At 45.8% G+C, this 18601-nt stretch overlaps 1 protein-coding gene across 6 annotated transcripts in view; it reads right to left on the bottom strand.

Annotated features, from left to right (window-relative positions):
- The window catches only part of LOC138772131 (chloride channel CLIC-like protein 1), a 263133-nt gene that overhangs the window by 32207 nt on the left and 212325 nt on the right, over nt 1-18601 (bottom strand). For 5 of the 6 annotated variants that reach the window (XM_069952294.1, XM_069952295.1, XM_069952296.1 and 2 more), the window contains one exon: nt 10913-10981. The exons of the other annotated variant lie outside the window; for it this stretch is intronic. In XM_069952294.1, the coding sequence (XP_069808395.1) occupies nt 10913-10981 (69 nt within the window). The remainder of the gene's footprint in view (nt 1-10912; nt 10982-18601) is intronic. 6 annotated transcript variants of the gene reach the window in all.

Below are 18601 nucleotides of genomic sequence, written 5' to 3' on the forward strand. Positions count from 1 at the left end.
CGACAGTTCTCTAAGTCTTTTGCCCAGGAAATTTTCAGGTACTTAGGGGCTAAACTGGGAAAAGAAGAACTTACAAACCCCACAAACCAGGACTCTTGAAAGACCTGATAGAATTGAAGCCTGTCCTAATTGTAATGCTAGAGCAACAGACTTGCTACAGGGTCTTGTATTATGTCGCCTTTCCAGGGTTAAACGAAAAGATCCACTGTTATCTAAACTACGCATCCAAATATCACTTGAACCCGCTTTTCTGGTATTCCACAATCCCCAATCTGATGACCAACCGAGGTGCCTAAGAGGTGCCCACAGGCTAATTGGCTGGTACCTTGTAGGCACTTAAAGGATGATGTGGTGGGTCAGGTCAAGAAGTATATGTTTCATGACCAATTGGAAGTAGCTCGTACGAAAGAAAAATCCACAAAAGGATTTTTAAAGAAGTGGAGAACCTTTATTTGCAAATTTCTCTTACAAACAGAAATAAAACAGGTTTTACCTTTCAAGGACACTAAATGCTACCTAGCTAAGGATTTTGCAGGGACCGTAAGGAAACTGAAAATTTATTTCTGATGTATTATTTTCTGTTTTGGCACCACGCCTAGAAGGGGGCCGTAAGGCATTGGGAGACTGGGGACACAGAGGAAGGGGAGGGGGGGTTGGGGGGTTTGTTACTTTTTGTACATTACATTCGACATACATGTCAGTTTGAGTCTCATAAATCTGTGAATAGAAAGAAGCGTTATCTGACCTATGACATGTATGTTTTTGTTACTCTTTGGACATTTAAGGTGGAATATTTATTCCATAATGTTTGTGGATTATTATTTCAAAATAAGAAATGACATTAGGGCCTGTTTATACTGAGCAAAAGTGGAAAGATTTCAAGTCTTGTGCGCCTCAGCTCTCCGCACAATGAATTGACATGTCAATTCTTTGGGCAGAGAGTGGTAGTATACAAGAAATCCAATTGAAACACTAGGACACTGGCAGAATTTCCAGCGCTGGGTGTGCTTGAAATTCTGCCACTTTTTCTTAATGCTTGGAATGTATATATGTGTGTGAGTGTGTGTGTATGTATGTGGAGGAGGGATCAGATTGTGGACCGTGATGGGCTGCTTGAAAAGATGTGTTTTGAGGGCATGTTTGAAGCTTTGGAGGTGAGTCTGACAGTTTTGGGTAATACATTCCATAGAGCTGGTGTAGCTTGGGTAAAGTCCTGAAGACGGAAGTAAGAGGTGCAGATTAAGAAGGATGTTAGGTGAAGGTCATTAGCAGAACGTAAAGCACGGGTAGGACGGTAGACAGAGATGAGGGTGAGCAGGAGAAGTTTATTTTGTATTATTTGTTTAATAGGGAGCCAGTGTAGTGACTGGCACGGGGAGAGGCATCAGTATAGCGGTTTGACAGGGAGATGAGCCTGGCTGCTGCATTAACCCCTTCGTGCTGCAGCTAGTTTGGGCCTTAATGACCAGGCTAATTTTTCAAAATCTGACCTGTCTCACTTTATGCTCTTATAGCTCAGTGATGCTTTAACGTATGCTAGCGATTCTGAGATTATTTTTTCGTGACATATGGCACTTTATGTTAGTGGCAAAATTTGGTCACTATTTTGTGTGTTTTTTGTGAAAAACATCAAAATATCATGAAAAATTTAAAAAATTTGCATTTTATGAACTTTGAAATTCTCTGCTTCTAAAAAAAGAAAGTCGTAGCACATAAATTAGTTACTAAGTCACATTACCAATATGTCTTCTTTATTCTGGCATAATTTGGTAAACATTTTACTTTTTTAGGGTGTTATGGGGCTTAGAAATGTATCAGCAAATTATCACATTTTCGTGAAACTGATTTTTTTAGGGACCAGTTCTTTTTTTAAATGGATTTAGAAGTCTGGTATCCTGAAAACCCCCATAAGTGACCCCATTTTGGAAACAACACACCTTAAAGAATTAATCTAGGGGTATAATGAGCATTTTAACCCTACAGGGGCAGGAGGAAAGTATTCACAATTAGGCAGTAAAAAAATTGAAAATTTTAATTTTCCAATAATATATACGTTTAGATTAAAGTTTCTCATTTTCAAAAGGAATATGAGACAAAAAGCATGCCAAAATTTGTAATGCAGGTTCTCTTGAGTACAACGGTACCCCATATGTGGGCGTAAACCACTGTATGGGCACACAGCAGGGCTCAGAAGGAAGGGAGCGCCAATTAGCTTTTCCAATGCAAATTTTGCTGAAGAAGTTTCTGAGCGCCAGGTGCGTTTGCAGTGCCTCTGTAGTGTCAGCAGAGAGAAAACCCCCCATAAGTCACCCCATTTTGGAAAGTACACCCCTCAAAGAATTCATCTTGGTGTGTGGTGACCATTTTGACCCCACAGGTATTACAGGAAAGTATTCAAAAGAAGACAGTAAAAATGAAAAACTCGAATTCTTCCAATAATATGTTCGTTTAGTTTGAAATTTCTCAATTTCACGAGGAACAAGAGGAAAAAAGTACCCCCAAATTTGTAACGCAGGTTCTCCTGAGTACAATGGTACCCCATATGTGGGCATAAACCACTGCATGGGCACACAGGAGGGCTCAGAAGGAAAGGAGCGCCAATTAGCTTTTTCAATGCAGATTTTGCTGCAGAAGTTTCCGAGCGACAGGTGCGTTTGCAGTGCCCCTGTAGTGCCAGCGGAGTAAAATCTCGCCATAAGTCACCGCATTTTGGAAAGTGCACCCCTCAAAGTATTCATCTTGGTGTGTGGTGACCATTTTGACCCCACAGGTATTAGAGAAAAGTATTCAAAAGGAGACAGTAAAAATGAAAAACTCAAATTTTTCCAATATTATGTTCTTTTAGTTTGAAATTTCTCAATTTTATGAGGAACAAGAGGAAAAAAGTAACCCAAAATTTGTAACGCAGGTTCTCCTAAGTGAAAAGGTACCTCATATGTGGGCATAAACCACTGCATGGGCACACAGGAGGGCTCAGAAGGAAAGGAGCGCCAATTAGCTTTTTCAGTGCAGATTTTTCTGAAGAAGTTTCTGAGCGCCAGGTGCGTTTGCAGTGCCCCTGTAGTGTCAGCAGAATAGATTCCCCCCAAAAGTCACCCCATTTTGGAAAGTGCACCCCTCAAAGAATTCATCTTGGGGTGTGGTGACCATTTTTACCCCACAGGTATTAGAGGAAAGTATTCAAAATTGGCCAGTAAAAATGAAAAACTCTAATTTTTCCAATAATATGTTGGTTTAGTTTGAAATTTCTCAATTTGACGAGGAACAGGAGAGAAAAAGTACCCCAAAATCTGTAACGCAGGTTCTCCTGAGTACAACGGTACCCCATATGTGGGCATAAACCACTGTATGGGCACACAGCAGGGCTCAGAAGGGAAGGAGCGCCAATTTACAGGAGCAAAATTGCAGCTAGTAATAGTTATTAGAATAGCGCAGTTACTAAAATAGAATAAAAAAAATGAGATTACAGGTAATGTGGGGTGGTTACGGGCAACCAGGGGTGGTTATGGGCAACCTGAGGTGGTTACAGGTAATCTGGGGTGGTTACGGACAACATGGGGTGGTCACGGGCAACCTGCTGTGGTTACGGCAACCTGGGGTGGTTACAGGCAACGTGGGGTGGTTACGGGCAACGAGGGGTGGTTATGGGCAACGTGTGGTGGTCACGGGCAACCTGCTGTGGTTACGGCAACGTGGGGTGGTTACAGGCAACGTGGGCTGGTTACAGGCAACGTGGGCTGGTTACAGGCAACGTGGGCTGGTTACAGGCAACGTGGGCTGGTTACAGGCAACGTGGGCTGGTTACAGGCAACCTGCTGTGCTTACAGACAATCTGGGGTGGTTACGGGCAACCTGCAGTGCTTACAGACAATCTGGGATGGTTACAGGAAACGTGGGGTGGTTACGGGCAACCTGCAGTGCTTACAGACAATCTGGGGTGGTTACGGGCAACGTGGGGTGGTTACGGGCAACCTGCAGTGCTTACAGACAATCTGGGGTGGTTACGGGCAACGTGGGGTGGTTACGGGCAACCTGCAGTGCTTACTGACAATCTGGGGTGCTTACGGGCAACGTGGGGTGGTTACGGGCAATGTGGGGTGGTTACGGATAAACTGAAGTTCTTATAGGCAATCTGGGGTGGATACCTGTAATCTGGCATGGGCACCGCAATCTGGAGGGGGTCATTGGCAATTTGGGGTGGTCAGAGGCGCCGTGGCGTGGTCAGAGGCGACGTGCGGTGGTCAGAGGCGACGTGCGGTGGTCAGAGGCGACGTGCGGTGGTCAGAGGCGACGTGCGATGGTCAGAGGCATCGTGGCGTGGTCAGAGGCATCGTGGCGTGGTCAGAGGCATCGTGGCGTGGTCAGAGGCATCGTGGCGTGGTCAGAGGCAACGCGCGGTGGTTAAGTGCAATCTGGGGGGGGTACATGTAATCTGGCATGATTACGGGGAACCTGGGGGGTTATGTGCAACCTGGAAGGGTTACAGACAATCTGGGATTGTTACTGATAAACTGAAGTGCTTATAGGTAATCTGGGGTGGGTACATGTAATTTGGGGTGGTTACGGGCAATCGGGAGGGGGTCACTGGCAATTTGTGGTGGTTACGGGCAACGTGTGGTGGTTACGGGCAACCTGCAGTGCTTACAGACAATCTGGGGTGGTTACGGGCAACGTGGGGTGGTTACGGGCAACCTGCAGTGCTTACTGACAATCTGGGGTGCTTACGGGCAACGTGGGGTGGTTACGGGCAATGTGGGGTGGTTACGGATAAACTGAAGTTCTTATAGGCAATCTGGGGTGGATACCTGTAATCTGGCATGGGCACCGCAATCTGGAGGGGGTCATTGGCAATTTGGGGTGGTCAGAGGCGCCGTGGCGTGGTCAGAGGCGACGTGCGGTGGTCAGAGGCGACGTGCGGTGGTCAGAGGCGACGTGCGGTGGTCAGAGGCGACGTGCGGTGGTCAGAGGCGACGTGCGGTGGTCAGAGGCATCGTGGCGTGGTCAGAGGCATCGTGGCGTGGTCAGAGGCATCGTGGCGTGGTCAGAGGCATCGTGGCGTGGTCAGAGGCATCGTGGCGTGGTCAGAGGCAACGCGCGGTGGTTAAGTGCAATCTGGGGGGGGTACATGTAATCTGGCATGATTACGGGGAACCTGGGGGGTTATGTGCAACCTGGAAGGGTTACAGACAATCTGGGATTGTTACTGATAAACTGAAGTGCTTATAGGTAATCTGGGGTGGGTACATGTAATTTGGGGTGGTTACGGGCAATCGGGAGGGGGTCACTGGCAATTTGTGGTGGTTACGGGCAACGTGTGGTGGTTACGGGCAACGTGCGGTGGTTACGGGCAACAAGCGGTGGTTACGGGCAACGTGCGGTGGTTACGGGCAACGTGCGGTGGTTACGGGCAACGTGCGGTGGTTACGGGCAACGTGCGGTGGTTACGGGCAATGTGCGGTGGTTACGGGTAATCTGGGGAGGGGTTAGGGGTAATTTGGGATTTATTATTACTATAATAAAATGTGTGTGTTTTATTTTTTTGTATGTTTGTCACTTTTTGTACTTTACATATTCATTTTCACTGTATTACTATGATTACTGTGATATTTTCTATCTCAGTAATCATAGTTTAGTGACAGAGACCAAATTGGTCTCTGTCACTTTAAATTTTCAGAGTTGGCTGGTTGTGAAGCGCATGCGCACTTCATAACCAGCCAGGACGTCGAGGAGGAAGGAGCTCCGTGGATCCGGTGAGTATATGGGGAAGGGGGGGGGGGTGACTGGGGGACGGGGGTGACAGGGAGGGTGGGGGGCGACTTGGGGGGTGGGGGGACATCACTTTTTATCCCCTGTCACCAATCATTCATGGTGACAGGGGATAAAAAGTGCCTGGAGCACATGGCACAAGCGATCAGCGGTATATAGTATATACCGCTGATCGCTTGTACCGGGACCCCACAGGGGGGGTCCCCGATGACTGCCCCATGCTCTCCGCTACTTCCGGTGGCGGAGAGCATGGGGCTTTCATTCATTTTAACTTTTACATCGCTGTGAACCGACATTAGTCGGTTCACAGCGATGGCGGCGGCCATCTTGGAAATGATGGCCGCCGGGGGAGGGGGGTTAGTTATTGGGGCACTAGGGGGGGCTGATCTGAGGTCTGGGGGACAGTTATTTCATCTCCCCCCGCCGTAGATTCACGGCGGGGGGAGATGAAAGGCGGCGGCGGCAACGGTAATCTCCTTTACCGACGGTCGCCGCTATAACGTTAATAGCGGCGATCGTCGGTAAGGGGGGGGGGGGGCGGGACGGACCTCACACACTGCCCCAACCCCTCAGCTACCTCCGGTAGCCGGGGGGATGGGGTGGGGGCCGTCCCGGCCCCGCAGCCTTATTCTCTGCCATCGCCGTAAAAAGCTGATGGCAGCAGAATAAGGACCATTAGTGACCGCCGTAGAAAGCCGTATCGGCGGTCACTAAGGGGTTAAGTATGGACATGAGGGTGGAGAGTTTAGAGAAAGGAAGGCCAATTAATAAGGAATTGCAACAGTCTAGACGGGAATAAATCAGAGCGACAATTAGAGTTTTTGCCGTTTCAACAGAAAGGAAGGGATGGATTTTAGAGATGTTCTTTAAATGTAGGTTACAAGAACATGAAAGAGATTGAATATGGGGAGTAAAGGCCAAATCAGAGTCAAACATAACCCAAAGGCAGTGGGCTTGCTATGTAGAGGTTATGGTTGCACCACATACAGAGATGGAGATGTCAGGTGGAGGGGGGTTAGCAGAGGGAGGGAATACAAGCAGCTCCGTTTTAGCAAGATTGAGTTTTAGGAATAGGGAGGACATATCTTTAGAGACGGCAGACAGTCAGTTACTGGTGTTCTGTAGGAGTGCGGGGGTAATATCATGGGAGGAGGTATACAGCGGAGTATCATCAGCATAGAAATGGTACTGAAAACCAAAATAACTGATGATTTGTCCAATGGGTAAAGTGTAAAGAGAGAAAAGAAAAGGACCCAGGAATGATCCTAGGGGAACCCCAATTGTAAGGGGAAGAAAAGATGTGGTAGAGCCAGCAAATGATACACTAAAGAGTGGTCAAAGAGGTAGGAGGAAAACCAGGAGAGAGCAGAGTCCTTGAGGCCAATAGAGAGGAGCATGAAGAGTAGGAGCTGGTGGTCTACAGTGTCAAAGGGAGAATTAGTAGAGAGTGGTCGACTTTAGATTTGGCAGTGAGGAATCATTGGAGACTTTAGTAAGGGCAGTTTCTGTGAAATGGAGAGGACAGAAACTAGACTAAAGGGGGTCAAGAAGAGAGTTATCAAAGGGATAGAGGGTTAGGCGGGAATAGACCAGGCGTTCTAAGAGTTTAGAGGTAAAAAGGAGATTAGAGACAGGTTGATAATTGGCAGCACAGGATGGGTTTAGAGAGGGTCTTTTCAGTAATGGCGTGATGGAAAGTTTGAAAGTCGAGAGGAAGATGCCAGAGGAAAGGGAGAGGTTGAAGATTTTAGTTAGGTAAGTAGTGAGAGCAGGAGAGCACCTGGAGGAGGTGTGAGGGAATAGGGTCACTAGGGCAGGTGGAGGGGCAAAGAGGAGGAGTCTGGAGATTTCTTCCTCAGTCACTAGTTCAAAGGCTGAGAGGGAAGAGAAGGAAGTGTGAGGGAGAATGGGATCAGCACTCTCTATGGATTGGGAGATGATCCCCTGATGGATAGTATCTATTTTGTCCTTGAAGTTGGATTTGAGGTCTTCAGCACAGAGGTCAATGGTGGGTGTTGAGGAGCACTGTTAAACTCTTTAATTAGGTCAAATACATTTTATAGCCTTGTCACTAAAAAATGGCACTGCTTAACCATATTTCCAACAAAACAAACCTGTATGCATTCATCAATGACCAGCGGTGACTAGTGTCTTCTTATGTGGCACAGGAGCTTTAGGCCCCCTCAGGCACTAGGGCCTGGGTGTGACTGCTACCTCGGCAATAGTTTTGGCTTCCCTTTAGTGTTAAACACTTGACTAAAGTTCAAAGCAGAGCTGCAATTGGAAGAGATTCAGATTTGTTTGTGTAACCAAAGCCTCTTTGTCTGGAATCTCCATCTCTCGGCACTTCTCACCACCAGTGTTTGCTGTGTTTGAGACATGACACAATGTATACCAGTTTCCATCTGCTCCTAACACTGTCCCTGTTTTTGCTAATCTGTCCTGAAATTGACACCCAGGCTCAGTTTTTTTTTCATATTCATTCTCAACATGTTTGTTTTTAAGGCTCAATGAATACTACAGTACAATCACCAACCCTGGAGGTCCTATGAGGGCCTAGCTCTGTATCTAAATACGGTGGCCAAGTCACAGGGAATTGTGGCACCCACTTACAGTGCGAGTCTTATATAGTTTACTTTAAACATTCAATAATTTTAGAATAATTGATGGTCCGATACCTATCAGGCTCTGTTGATACCTGATCAAAATATTTTACTGTATTTACAGCAGCAATGAGTTTGTTAACTGTTCATGTCCACAAGACTACAAGCAGACAAGGGCTGGTGCAAGCTCCAGATTTGTAGTTTGTTGCCCTCAGAACACAGATAAAGTTAAATACTATGTGAACCCCCTTGCTCCATTATTCACTCCCATAAGCTACAGCCTATGAGATAATGGAATGAAATCCCTGTGCAGGCTGACACAATGTGGTCATTGCCTCCATCTGTGTCTGCTGAAGCATCCCATATTCACACGTAAAAACCTTTTCAGGACAAGGTAAGTAAACATCCAGGCACCTACTATGCAACCAAACAATGCCCCCAATAAAATAAAATATGGTGCAGACAAGACAGACAGACAAGAGAATAAACTAAAAAGCACAGTCAAAAGTCACAATTCATAGGTATAAGTCAGTAAGACATCACTGACGTGCATGTGCATAAGGAATATACATTACAAGACTATTATGCATATTTTTACTGTGCTCTAGTAAAGAAGTAAAGGTGCCAGTGTATAGCACTCAAACTGTAAAGCCTAAAAAACTACACCATAAAACCATAAATATTGCAACTAGCCCGTTATGTAAAACTACATTGCATAACACTTTTTACTAGTTTTACATAACGGGCTAGTTACAATATTTATGGTTTTATGGTGTAGTTTTTTAGGCTTTACAGATAGACTGCTATACACTGGCACCTTTACATCTTTACTAGAGCACAGTATAATCATGCATGATACTTTGCATGATCTGTATGCTACAGTGATATTTTACCGACTTATACCTATGAATTGCGGCTTTTGACTGTGCTTTTTAGTTTCTACTCTTAAATTCCAGACATTTTTTTTAGTATTGGTGCCATACTTTTTTTTATTGGGTATACAGTAGAGATGAGCGATTTTACAGTGTTAAAGGGGTTATGAACCGAAGTGCTAAAAAAATGAAATGCTAGATGGTCTTACTCACCAAGTCCCCCGGAGTATTTGGAGCAGTCTCCTATCTTTTAGCTGTTGCCATTGCTGAGTTACAAGTTTTTCTAAAAGCCGATCTATATTTAAGATGGCACTAGCCAGGAAACTCGCCCATCATGCATTGCTTCTCTGATTGATCCAGTTGCGTACTCGCCCCCTTAGCTTTCTTTCCTGCCCACTGCTGTCATTACTATTGTACAGTAAACACATTTTTTTTCACTGATTTTGTATCAATTGTGTAGGTTTAGATTTCTGCTTGCTGTGAATTAAAACATTCTAGTTCCAACCAGACTCTAAGAACATCCAGAACACTTAAAATATATAGAGCTGTGAGACATATACAGGTACATATGCCTGCATTCACTGACAGAAAGCAGAGTTAAAACTATAACTTTTCATATTACAGAAACCTAGCGCCAGGGGCAAATGTAAGTCTATGAAAGCAGCACTATCATTAGTGAACAGGTGCACAGACATGGTGCAGATGATGTCTTCTGGGGATCGGGCTACCAAGTCAATAGTCAGATAACCCAGCCCCCATAAAGGTGATCACATGACCTGTGTCTACAAAGGGAGGGGGGAAGAGGGACGAGCGTGCTGTCAGAGTAGACACAGAATAGATGATTTTAGATGTCCAGAGCGGTTAAATATGAGAAAAACAAACAAACAGGAAAGGGGTGCAAGATAGGTTATACATATATATTAGACATAGAGTGGTATTGGGAAGGGGGATCGTTTAGAATAGTGTTTCTCAACTCCAGTCCTCAAGACCCACCAACAGGTCATGTTTTGCGGATATCCCATACAACGAACTGCTGTGACAGTTACTGGTACACTGACTATAATTATATCACCTGTAAAGTCCTCAAAACATGACCTATGTTAGCTTGGCAGTCAGCTTATCAGCTGGTTGCCTTTGAACTCCATGCCGCTCCGCTGGTACACTCAAAGAAGTTTCCCAGGACTGTCTCCAGCGTTTCCAGGCACCCGCAGCGAAAAGGGATGGAGTTCAAAGACAGCTGTCTCATAGGCTGACTGCCGAGCTAACAAAGTGGTTCATTAATACTGTACTTAGGCTCATCTCTAGGATACAGATATCCAATAGCAGGGTCTCATAGGCTGCAAGCAGCAGCACTGATTGTCATAGGAATGGCAGTAGGAAAGTCTTTATGTGTGAAGAATACTTATAAGCCACCATTACTGTGTTTGGGGCATTTAGGAGGCAGCAATATTGATTGGGGGCACTAAATGAGGAATCAATACTAATTGAGGACACTAAGGGGCAGTTATTCTGACTCAAAGGCACTAAATGGGTAATACTGATTAGGAGGTGCTAAAGTGTTAGCAATACCAAGGGAGGGTGCTAAAATGCATCATTACCGAGAGGACATTGTGATTGGTGGACAATGGCTACAGTTAAAAAAAAACAAAAAAAAACTCTTATTATGCTTACTGTTAATACGGTTTCCCCGAATCCCTCATGGCGCCACCAGACATGGAGCAGGATTCCTCTCCCATTTTGCTAGGGACAGGAAAACAGAAAGAGGTTAAAAGGCGCCTCCCTCATGGCAGCACCAGACATGGAGACATACCAGATGTATGTAGTAGGTCAGGGTGGGACTACTGCCTGCCGAACCTTACGCCCAAAAGAGCAGTCTCGACTGGCAGCCATGATATCCAACCGATAATGTCTGGCGAGCGTGTGGATTGTAGACTAAGTAGCCATCCTGCAAATTTGATCTGGAGATGCTTCTGCTCTTTCTTCCCAGGAAGAGGAGACAGCTCTGGTGGAATAAGCTTTCACCTGTGTAGGAGGATCTTTCTTTTCGATGGAGTAAGAACTGGAAATGGCTCATTTTATCCATCTGACTGTTGTATAATTGGAAGCTTTCTTCCCTCTATTTTAGCTCCCGTCAAGCAGATGGGGGGAGATTTAGCAAACTGGTGTAAAGTAGAATTGTCTTAGTTGCCCCTAGCAACCAATCAGATTCCATATTTCATTCCTCACAGATTCCTTGAAAAATGAAAGGTGGAATCTGATTGGTTGCTAGGGGCAACTAAGACAATTCTACTTTACACCAGTTTGATAAATCTCCCCTTTAGAGTTTATCATCTAGTCTCCAAGGTCCAGTGGTGTCTAAGTAATGCATTAAGCATTTTCTGACATCCAAGGTGTTGAAAGCCTTTCCTTTCTCTGAACTTGGGTGAGGAAAAAAGGATGGTAGGATAATTTGTTGTTCTCTGTGAAATTCTGAAAAGCCTTTTGGAGAGAATTCAGGATTATGTTTTAGAATGATTCTATCATCAAGAATTTTAAGCAAAGGCTCTTTCACGGATAGCGCCTGGATCTCTCCCACTCTGTGGGCTGAGGTGATAGCCACTAAAAAAGCAGTTTTCCAAGAAAGAATTTTAATTTCTGAAGCAGCTAAGGGTTCGAATGGTTCCAACTAAAGCCCTGACAGTACAATGTTCAGGTCCCACTGAGGACAAGTAGGTTTGACTCTTGGTCTCATTCTTTCTACACGACTCTTCTAACCAGTGGGAATTCCCTTAACGAGACCTGGAAAAAACTGGATATTGTAGCAACCTGAACTTTTATAGAGCTGCAACTAAGGGTCCATTTACACAGAAAGATTATCTGACAGATTATCTGCCAAAGATTTGAAGCCAAACCCAGGAACAGAGTATAAACCAAGATCAGGTCATAAAGGAAAGCCAGAGATTTCTCCTCTTTTCAAATCCATTCCTGGCTTTGGCTTCAAATCTTTGGCAAATAATCTGTCAGATAATCTTTCCGTGTAAATGGACCCTTAGGCCCAGATCTAGACTGTCCTGGAGAAAACTGAGAATTGATGGGCTGTTAGGAGAGTTTAACTTTGGCATCTGTTCACCTGACAAGAACAGAATTTTTTTCCATATTCTTAAATAGCATTAATTTGTGGAGGACTTCCTTCTTATCTGAATTGAGGATATTACAGAGTCAGAAAGACCCTGGCTTTTAAGGATCATCCTTTTAGGATTCACGCGGTCGAGTATAGTCTCTGAACATTCGGAAATAGTAGGGGACCTTGAATAAGAAAATCTGGCCTCTGCGGAAATGGAAGGTGAGTGTTTATCAATAGGCTCTCCAGCATGAAGTACCAGCTCTTTTTTGGCCACCAATAGAAACACTGTTACTCAGTCCCAACGAATCTTCCTTATCACTGCTGGAATAAGCAGAAAAGGAGGGAATGCATATGCCAGTTCCCTCTCCCAGCTGTAAGATGGGGTGTCTAGTCCCTGTGTATCTTCTCTTAAGTACAGGGAGTAGAACCTGGAAACTTTCCTGTTGTGTTTATTTGCAAAAAGGTCTATTGAGGGTCTTCCCAATTTTTCTACTATGAGGTTGAAGACCTCAAGTTCAACTCCTATTTCCCTGGGTCAACTCGAGACCTGCTAAGGGAGTCTGTCCTCTTGTTCTTGGTCCCTTTTAGGTGCACCACCAAGTGTAGAATTTTGTGAGTCACAGACTGTAGGTGCGGATGTCTTGTGCCCCCCTGATGTTTCAATAGAAAGATCACCATCAAGTTGTCCGAGAATACTTTGACATGGCAATTCACAAGGTCGGTCTCCAGTGCTTTTATGGCTTCCCATATTGTATATAGTTCCCTGAAATTTAATGATTTCTGACTTATTTCTGTGGTCCATTTGCCTCGACACATTCTGTGTCGAGGCAATCTGTTAAGGCATCTGTTAAGGGTAGAATAGGATTCAAAATGCAATCTACTCCTTTGGAGATATTTTTCAAGTCTATCCACCAGGCTAAAGACGCCTTTACCTGGACAGGAATGAGAATTATTTTGTTCAGGGATAGGAGGGATTTGTTCCAGGCTGACAAGTTTAGAGCTTGGATTTTCATTGTGTGAGCCTGTATATGGGACATCATAAGACACAGAATTATCATGCAGTCTCTTATAGATACTAAATTATTTGTTTCTCAAGTTTCTAAACTTCTTGACTAGGTCTATCTTCTTGTGATCTGTAGAGAGACCTTTGGCTCTGGGAGTCTAGCATAGTCCCCAAGAATCCCCTTGCTGGGGAGAAGGAACTAGATCAAACTTCTGGTAGTTCACTATCCAACCTAGCTCTTGAAAAATATCCAGAACAAGATGGAGCCGATCCTGATAGTCCTGAACTGTTTTTGACACCTTGAGAAATAATCTAAGTAAGGGAAGATTACTACCCCCTCCTTAGGGCTGGGCGATATTGACCTTAATCAATATCGCGGTTTATCGCACATGTAGCCGCGGTAACGATAATTCAACGATAATTATGACACGCCCCTTTTTGCAAACCACACCCACACCCACACCAAACTGACGACATTTCGATAAAAAAAAGTAAAAAAGAACTCACTGAGCAGCAACCCGTGGTTAGTCTATTATCATTATTATTAGTCATTATTAGGGGACCTGGACATGTATATACAGGTATACAGCCTCTACAGGATGTGTATACACAGGGGGTCACATAGGGATTGTTGTTTATGACTATACGGGGGTGGGAGGGGGGGGGTGGCTAGGGGTGTATTACTATACAGGAGGTACATAGGGATGGAGGTACGGGTCTATACATGGGAGTGCATATGGATAGAGATGTATGACTATACAGGGGGGGGGATAGGGGATGTATGACTATACAGGGGGGGATAGGGGATGTATGACTATACAGGGGGGGATAGGGGATGTATGACTATACAGGGGGGCATAGGGATAGGGATGTATGACTATACAGGCGGGGCACATAGAGATAGGAGTGTATGACTATACAGGGGGGGCACATAGGGATGTATGACTATACAGGGGGGATAGGGGATGTATGACTATACAGGGGGGCATAGGGATAGGGATGTATGACTATACAGGCGGGGCACATAGAGATAGGAGTGTATGACTATACAGGGGGGGGGGCACATAGGGATAGGGATGTATGACTATACAGGGGGGATAGGGGATGTATGACTATACAGGGGGGATAGGGGATGTATGACTATACAGGGGGGGCATAGGGATAGGGATGTATGACTATACAGGGGGGATAGGGGATGTATGACTATACAGGGGGGATAGGGGATGTATGACTATACAGGGGGGGCATAGGGATAGGGATGTATGACTATACAGGGGGGATAGGGGATGTATGACTATACAGGGGGGGCATAGGGATAGGGATGTATGACTATACAGGGGGGGCACATAGAGATAGGAGTGTATGACTATACAGGGGGGGGCACATAGGGATAGGGATGTATGACTATACAGGGGGGGCACATAGGGATAGGGATGTATGACTATACAGGGGGGGCACATAGGGATAGGGATGTATGACTATACAGGGGGGGCACATAGGGATAGGGATGTATGACTATACAGGGGGGGGGCACATAGGGATAGGGATGTATGACTATACAGGGGGGGGCACATAGGGATAGGGATGTATGACTATACAGGGGGTGGATTGGGGTGTATTACTATACAGGGGGGACGAATTGGGGTGTATGACTATACAGGGGGGTACGGATTGGGGTGTATGACTATACAGGGGGGTACGGATTGGGGTGTATGACTATATAGGGGTGTATTACTGTACAAGGAGCACAGGGAGGTGTATGCTGGGACCTGTAGTCCCCTCAGTACAGGACTGTAACATAGGAGGAATAATGGGCTGTAGCAGGCAGGATGCCACACACAGCAATGTCTCATAACTTATAATCTCTCATAACCCATTATTCCTCCTATGTTACAGTCCTGTACTGTACTACAGGAAAGCCGCCGCCAAGTGCTGCTGTGACATGGCCGCGTCCCTGCACACACAGGACAACATGTGCAGCGCTCGCCGGCCGGGTGTGTGTGTGTGTGTGTGTGGGTGGGGGCTCGGACGGGACTGATGCCGGTCCCCCCTCCCGGACCAGTCCCATCCGATCGCCCCCACACCCGGCCGGCGCGGCCATATCACGGCAGCACTTGGCGGCGGCTTTCCTGTAGTCCCCTCAGTGTGCAGGGACGCCGGACCGGACGGGTGGTGGGCGCTGGGGCAGGAAAGGTTCGGCGGGACGGAACCTCGGACCGAACGGGTGGGTAGGGCGGACAGGTGCGCGGACGGGACTGGCGGTCGCTTGGGGAGGGGGAAGGGGAGAGCATTCTCACTTGGACCCTGCTGCTGCTCCTCCACCTCCCGCTGACACCAGCGCTAGTGCCGGCCCGCACATGTGTGTGCGGGGGGCTCTGACAGGACGGGCGCAGGGACACAGAAATACAAAAATACCGCAGATACCGTCCTGGCCAAGTTGAAGTCGGTTAACCGACGCCAGTGACGGTATCGGTATTTTTGCGGTATACCGCCCAGCCCTACCCCTCCTCCTTAGATAAGCCACCATCTCTATTAATATCTTCACGAATACCCTGAGGGCCGAAGAGATGCCGAAAGAAGGGCAGATGAACTGAAAATGTTTTATTCACTGATGGACTCCATCTTGTATCACCTGTATAAGACCCAACAATTCAGAAATTTTGTTTGTTATTGTTCGAAGGGACCCATTGAGTTTCTACACTAGAAATAGTGTGGAGTAGTTACCTGTCCCTAGTTTGTGATCTGGAACTGGTACTACTGCTCCAAGGGAGATAAGATCTCGCTGTACTCCGTACTTCCTGTTGTATTAAGGCAGGGTCTGTTGAAGAAGAGGGACTCATGATCTGAAAATTGTCGGGTGGAAGACATCTGAATTCTATTTTGTACCCCACAGATAGAAGTTGGAGTACCCAAGAATTTGAGGACACCAACCCCCAGGGCTCTGTAAAATTTAGCAATTTTCATTGTAATTCTTTATGGAAGTTAAAGTTGGAGTTAAGGAGGAAATTTCTACCTTGCCTCCTTTAGGATAGCTCCACCTTCTAGATTTTCCATTCTGCTGCCTATTCCAGGATTATATCAAGTTCCAGACCGAATACATGTTCACCAAGGAATTTAATAGAACATAATCTATTCTTGGATATATTGTCACCTGACCATAATTTCATCCAGAGAGTTCTACGGACAGAATTAGATAGAAACTCATTCTTTGATCTGAATCTAACAGACTCTGGGGATGTGTCTGCTAGTAAACCGGTAGCCATTTTAAGTAGTGGGAAGGTTTCTAGAATTTTTTCTCTAGCAGTACCCGTCTTTATGTGCACATTTTCTACCTGCTGTAACCATTTAAACAAAGCTCTAGCAACTGATGTGGCAGCGATATTAGTTTTGATGGTGGTAGCTGAAGTCTCCCAGACTTTCTTTGAAAGACCTTCAGCTTTACGATCAATTGGATCCTGAACCTGAGTGGTGCCCTGGAATGGAATGGAGGTACATTTGACCACCTTAGCCACCTGTATACCGACTCTTGGGACCTACTAACAGATTTTTAACACCTCCTCATTGAAAATAAGTCTTTTCTTAAAAATTCTATAGGTATAGCAATTCTTTTCTCCGCCTCCATCCATTCATCCATGATAATTTCTTTAAGATTAGGATTAATAGGATAGGATAGGGTTTTTTTTTGCTAACAGGCCCCTGAATAATTCATCTTGTTTTAGATTCTTTAACCTCTATATTTAAGGTGTTGTAAATAGCTTTCAAAAGAGAGTCTACATCGGCAGAGTCCAAAAAAATTTTTTTTTTTGCCAATGTCATCCTCAGTGCAGTCCGGTCTTTCCCCTTCCTCAGGTTCTGATTTCACTTTAACCTCCTGACAACTTTCAGAATCAGAGGAAGATGAGATATCCAGTTTCCTGGAACGTTTACTTGGGGGAGAACTAATAACAGATTCCACCGGGAGTCTAGAAGCAAGAGAACTAACTTCATCCTTAATCATAGATATTTTGTCATTGAGTAGAGATGACTTCTCTTCTCTAAGGACTTCATTAAAGCATGTAACACAAAGCTGTTTAGTGTAATCCTCATCAAGAACAGGCGAGCATAACACACATTAATTAACTCCTCTCTTGCTCCTTTAGCTAGAATCCTTTACACCCTGAATAGAGACAGAATAAAACCCCTATCAGCCCTGCAATCACAAGAAGAGGTGATAAGGGATGGGTATGAGGGGGATAAGGACCCCACCCGCCTATACTTGCGGTCGTGTTGGCAGCAGCAGGTTCTGCAGGGTCAGAATGTGGAGCCGCGTCCATCCTCCAGGCCCTGCAGGGTCCAGGAGAGTCTGGCAGCTTTTAAAAAGCGCACCAGCTAGGCCCCAGGAGACACAATTTACCACGTCCTGCAACACAGTGACATTATGACATACGCATACGTCATCACGTGCCATTATGCAAACACATGCCACGTACAAATATGGAGGCTCCTAGAGGCCCAGAGGGATGAGGCCCAGAGGGATGAGGGAGAATGGAGCCGCATTGGAGCGCCCAATAAACCCTGAGACGACCAGGGGATTTCTGCCCAGAGGAGTGCTGAATCCGGAAGGAAGGATCAGGCACCCGATTAATGCAGATACCGGCCCCTCATGAGAAACCTCGCTCCTCCCCTCCCTTTAGGGACAGGAAAAGCACTGAGGTGGTTGGGGGAGGAGGGGGGGGGGGGGAGAGGCTTTTAACCTGTGTTCTGTAATCACTTTAAGCACGGTATAGTGAGAATATTGGTTACAACGTTATGTGTGATAATTACATGTGGTCTTTGTTTGGAAGGGTTTAGTGTTTATACAGCCATTTTATTAAAGTGACACTGTCACCCCCTATTTGCATTTTGAATGCTCTCCACAGGTGTAAAGGGTAAATTTTACAGCTTTCATTACTTATTTAATATCACACCTCATGGTGCTTGTTCTGGTAAAAAGTCATTTTTATCACCTGTGGATTGGTATATGTGGGCGGGGCCTCGTGGCCTATGTGCCACATCGCTCCACCCCTAGCGCCACTTAGCCCCACCTCCATCCATGTGGTCATCGCCACATAGGCCCCGCCCCCTCAACAGCCATTGGAAGGGCCAGCCTAAAGCTCTAGGCACCACCCCACAGATTGTCCCACACCAATGGCCGCTGAGGGGGCGGGGCCTATGTGGCAATGACACCACGGATGGGGGCGGGGCTAAGTGGCGCTAGGGGTGGAGCGATGTGGCA

Source organism: Dendropsophus ebraccatus, chromosome 14 (assembly GCF_027789765.1).
Source record: "Dendropsophus ebraccatus isolate aDenEbr1 chromosome 14, aDenEbr1.pat, whole genome shotgun sequence".
Classification (NCBI taxonomy): Eukaryota; Metazoa; Chordata; class Amphibia; order Anura; family Hylidae; genus Dendropsophus; species Dendropsophus ebraccatus.